General features: G+C 35.8%; 1 protein-coding gene across 6 annotated transcripts in view; it reads right to left on the bottom strand.

Annotated features, from left to right (window-relative positions):
• LOC107758162 (CAP-Gly domain-containing linker protein 1) overlaps positions 1–3,901 on the bottom strand; it is a 41,200-nt gene extending 37,299 nt beyond the window's left edge. For all 6 annotated transcript variants that reach the window (XM_016575830.1, XM_016575833.1, XM_016575834.1 and 3 more), the window contains exons 1-2: positions 3,684–3,901; positions 2,649–3,127 (exon numbers count right to left, since the gene is read on the bottom strand). In XM_016575830.1, the coding sequence (XP_016431316.1) occupies positions 2,649–3,127; positions 3,684–3,774 (570 nt within the window). In that variant the 5' untranslated portion in view covers positions 3,775–3,901. The remainder of the gene's footprint in view (positions 1–2,648; positions 3,128–3,683) is intronic.
• Positions 3,902–4,937: the final 1,036 nt, after the last annotated feature.

Below are 4,937 nucleotides of genomic sequence, written 5' to 3'. Positions count from 1 at the left end.
AAACTTTTAAAAAACTAAAAAAATCTTACTGTTAAAAAAAAACTTTTGACTGGTAGTGTAGGCTGATTATTCTTATAGATTAAAACTAGGGCTGCACGATAAATCACATGCGATATTTAACGCGCATCTTGTCAGTAAAGCCGTTCTGTAATCAGCGGTAAATCTCCATCACGTGTCAAATATCCATCAAATATCGCATGCGATTTATCGTGCAGCCCTAATTAAAACAAATGTGCTTCAGTCAGGATAAAGAATATGAACAGTGCTCGGAGTTGCTGCAGAAAACAAAAATTGAGCAACAACAAAAACATGTTGCTGGAGACTTATTATTGAAAATGCAAATTCATTCTCTGCCAGCAGGAGGCGCTTTTAGACTGGTAAAACTAGCGGTTTCCTTAGTAATGACTGTAATCAAAGCAGCTCCGCTAATGAACGCTACTTTATCAGATAAAAATGAATATGTCATCAAAACTTTTCTGAAGACAGTCGGTTTCCTTCAGAGATACATTCATATAAAACACCCGCGCCGTGTTATGATTTTGAAACGTGCAGTGCTCATGTTTATTCAACGAAGTCAAACGCCACAAATAAATCAATGTATGGGAAACACTGGTAATGTATATCGAAATATCGGTAATGTGTTTAAAAATCATATCACCGTTATTGAAAAAAATTATATCGCGATACATATTGATACTGAATTATTGTCCAGTCCTAAGTAAACATAAAATATATTTTATTTTGATTGTTTTTATTTAACAATTATATTATACAGCTGCACAACTTTGCCAAAAATATATATTGTGATCATTTTATCATATATTGCAATTTGAACTCTCACATTCCATTTCATATGAGGCTTCTCATATTGCGACTGCTGAGACATTGAGACACAAAGAGCAACAGACCCTGCTGCTAGGTGAAATAGTTACTTCAGAGTGTTCACACTTCACAAGAACCAGCTAACACTACACGTTACAATACAAACATTTATCTTGAATGCTTCAGTTTCAAATATTCAAACCTTCTAGGTTTTAGCATGCCAAATCCTTAAAGGGGTCATATGATGCTGCTAAAAAGAACATTATTTTGTGTATTTGGTGTAATGAAATGTGTTTATGCGGTTTAAGGTTCAAAAAACACATTATTTCCCACATACTGTACATTATTGTTTCTCCTCTATGCCCCGCCTTTCTGAAACGTGTCGATTTTTACAAAGCTCATCGGTCTGAAAAGCGAGGTGTGCTCTGATTGGGCAGCTATCCAGTGTGTTGTGATTGGCCAAATACCTCAAGCGTGTGACGGAAAGGTTACGCCCGTTAACATACTGTGATGCCGTGTAGCGACGAGACAAAAACATTAAAACCCATTAAATACGAGGCATTTGTTGCATCCAGTGGGGACATAATTATGGATTATAATGACTTATACTGTCTTTTTACACATTGCGTTGCATCATAAAACCATGTTTGCATTTGTGATTCAAAGAGAAAGCAAAAATTGAAATCGCATCATATGACCCCTTTAAGCTTTTACACTACCGATCAAAGATTTTTAAACGATTTTTAAAAAGACATCTCTTATGCTTCAGTGTCACATAATCCTTTAGAAAACTTTCTAATATGCAGATTTGGTATCAATATTGAAAACAACTGCATGCCTAATATTTTTGGAAAACATACTTTTTTTCAGGATTCTTTGATGAAAAGAATGTTCAAAAGAACCATATTTATTTGAAATAAAATTTTCTAAAATGAAACATTTCTTTAATGTCACTTTAGAATAATTTAATGTGTCCTTGTTGAATAAAGGTATTACTTTATCTTACTTTTTAACTTATATTTTTAATTTCGGATTGCATGATTTCGGAAGGATCATGTGAAACTGAAGACTGGAGTAATGAAGCTGAAAATTCAGCTTTGCATCACATTAATAAATTACATTTTAAAATTATATAAAATGAAGAAAACAGTTCTTGTGTTGTAATATTTCACATTATTATTGCTTTGCATTTATTGATAAATAAATGGATCCTTGGTGTGCATAAAATATAATGTTTTAAAAAACATTAAAAAAAAAAATCTTAATGATTCCAATCTTTAGACAAGTAGTTTAAAAGCTTGAGGAAACACAAATTAAAGATAAATATTTGTACTGTAGCTTGCAATGTTATATAACTGGTGTAGATTATTCAGATGATACAACAACATTTTTAATGGAATTATAAATGCATTATGCCTAAAAAATGTCCTTATAATGCATTATAAATACTGTACAGGCTTCATAGAAATGGACTGCAATCTCTCAATTAATCATAAAACATGCATAAATAATGAGTATAAACGAACTTGTAAAATGCGGTTTAAAAAATGCCGTAAATCACTGGTTCTCAATTCCAATCCTGGGATCCCCCTCTACTCAGCACATTTTGTATATCTCCCTTATTGAACACCTGATTCAGATCATCAGCTTTAAGAAGAGAGAGATCCATGAACTGAACTGAGTGTGTCAGATAAGAGAGGCATACAAAATGTGCAGAGCAGGACTGGAACTGAGAACCACTGCTTTAAATGACAATCTTAAATCTTTGAATTATCCTAACTTGACACACAATAATGCTCATCACTATACCATCACAACACTCTCACCAGCACTCGATCGTTGATCTTTAGCTCCCGATCACCTTTCTTGACCGAGCCAGTCTCTGACAGATTGGACACTGACTCGCTCTTTGACCGCACCAGGTCTGAGGCTGGTGTAGCAGTTTTAGTGGGTGAAGCTGGTTTCTTGGTTGAAGCAGACACTGATGTAGTGGAGGGTGTGGGTGATGCAGCACGGGACGGAGGAGCCGTCGTTGTGCCGTCCTCCTCACCTTCTGTGCGTGAAAGCTTGGACGGCCGTGTGAAAATACCCTTCAACGGTTCACACTGAAAATAGCGCACACCTGACACTGAACCATCGTTTTTCCCAATTGGCTCATCAAGTACAATTCCAGCCCACTGGCCCGGGGCAAACTGGGTCTCTCCTAAAAACTGAATGACACCTGGCTTGTTGCCGTTAACCCAGACACGATCCTCGATCTTGAACTGCTCTCCTGCATCTTGGGCTTCAGCTGAGGATTTGTCACCTTGTGGTGGTTTAGCAGCACCAGTTCCAAAGGAAGGAAAGAAATAAGCTTTGTTCAAAATTCCAACTACCACAATGCACTTACTGATTCTGTACTTGATATACAAACTGTCATTATGTCATTATTAATTAATAATCGAATTAAAAAACTTAGAATAACATAGGCTGCTTTTATTTTTGACCTGATTTCATTACTTCAATGGGTCACTGCAAGTCTGGTTTTCCTAACAAGTCCTTTAAACACCTTAAACAGCCATATGACTACAGAAAGAATTTTTTACAATAACTTTTAGATTTGAAATTACACAAATAAGGTAGTAAAGTGAACCTTAAAGGGTTAGTTCACCCAAAAATTAGACCGTTTCTTGCTTCTATGGAACATAAGATATTTTGATGAATATTGGTAACCAAACAGTTGCTGGTTCCCACTGATTTTAACAGTACAGAAAATGCCAAAAAAATAAATTTAATTAAATAAAACCATTTTTGACAGAGCTACTTCAGAAACAATATTATTAATGATATATTTATATATGGTAAAAAGAGATGGCTCTTACCTACAGAAGGAGACGTCTTTGTGACCCCAGCATTGGCTGGTCTGCCAATTTTGCTGGGTGCTTTGAGTCCACTGGGTTTTGATGTGCTCATTGTTGCTCTGAAATGGTCTGTCTATACTTGCACGTTTCCTCTCCAACAAACATTGACTGTTGAGTTTGGAGCAACAGTGTAGGAAAAAGTAAAAAAAAAAAAATTTAATTAAAAAAAAAAAGTGAGGGAGAAAGGGTGCTTTGAGTCCACTGGGTTTTGATGTGCTCATTGTTGCTCTGAAATGGTCTGTCTATACTTGCACGTTTCCTCTCCAACAAACATTGACTGTTGAGTTTGGAGCAACAGTGTAGGAAAAAGTAAAAAAAAAAAAATTTAATAAAAAAAAAAAAGTGAGGGAGAAAGGGGTGCAGCCGTGTCTGTGCAGAGAAAGAAAATAGAAATATATGAGCGTATATGATATAGCATGCATGATATATGCAAGGATGTGTCTTGCTTTCTGCCGTTTCAGTAATTTCATGCAACACAACAAACACATTGTTTCATTGGTATGTTGGTGGAGTTGAGTGTAGTGTAAAACCCATTTCACACTGCACACATAAGCAATATGTAACAGCAAACTTCCGATGTGCTGACAGTGTTTTCTACTGCGCAACAAAGCTATCTCTATACAGAAAGTAAGTCCTACACTCAAGTATTTATATTAAAGGCGCAATATGTAAAACATTTTTATTAAAATATCCAAAAACCACTAGAACAGTGTTATATATTTTGCTGACTTGTGTACTTACATTATCCCAAATGTTTCGAAGAATGTTTAAATCCAGAGAAATAAGCAATTTTAACTAGTGACACGGAGTGTGTCTATAGTGACATTGTGTCGCCTGCCAATGACGTCATAACCCCTCGATTTCCGGTTTTGTTTTGTAGAAAACATGGAAAAACCAAAGAGTTAATAAATCATTATCTCATCCATGAACATGATTTCTGCCCGAGTCCCGTCGGATTGCATCGGCTGTGGGGATGAAGACGACAACTCCCATGATTCCACACTCAGTCACGGCGTCATCAAACTATGCCTTTGTCTATTTGTTTATTTTGAATACCCACCCTCTAGCGGCGAAAATTACATATTGCGCCTTTAAGTAAAGGCTTTAATATATAAAACGGTTATCAAGAATTAGCCATTAAAAAGTAGTTAGTGAGCTTGTGCTGAAGTAAAGTGAGTGACACTTCAGACAATTTGAAAAAGAATTGTTTCCAAG

Source organism: Sinocyclocheilus rhinocerous, unplaced genomic scaffold (genome assembly GCF_001515625.1).
Source record: "Sinocyclocheilus rhinocerous isolate Xijiao unplaced genomic scaffold, SAMN03320098_v1.1 scaffold774, whole genome shotgun sequence".
Lineage (NCBI taxonomy): Eukaryota > Metazoa > Chordata > Actinopteri > Cypriniformes > Cyprinidae > Sinocyclocheilus > Sinocyclocheilus rhinocerous.
Note: the sequence above shows the minus strand (reverse complement) of the source record. Positions and strands in the feature narration are given on the sequence as shown.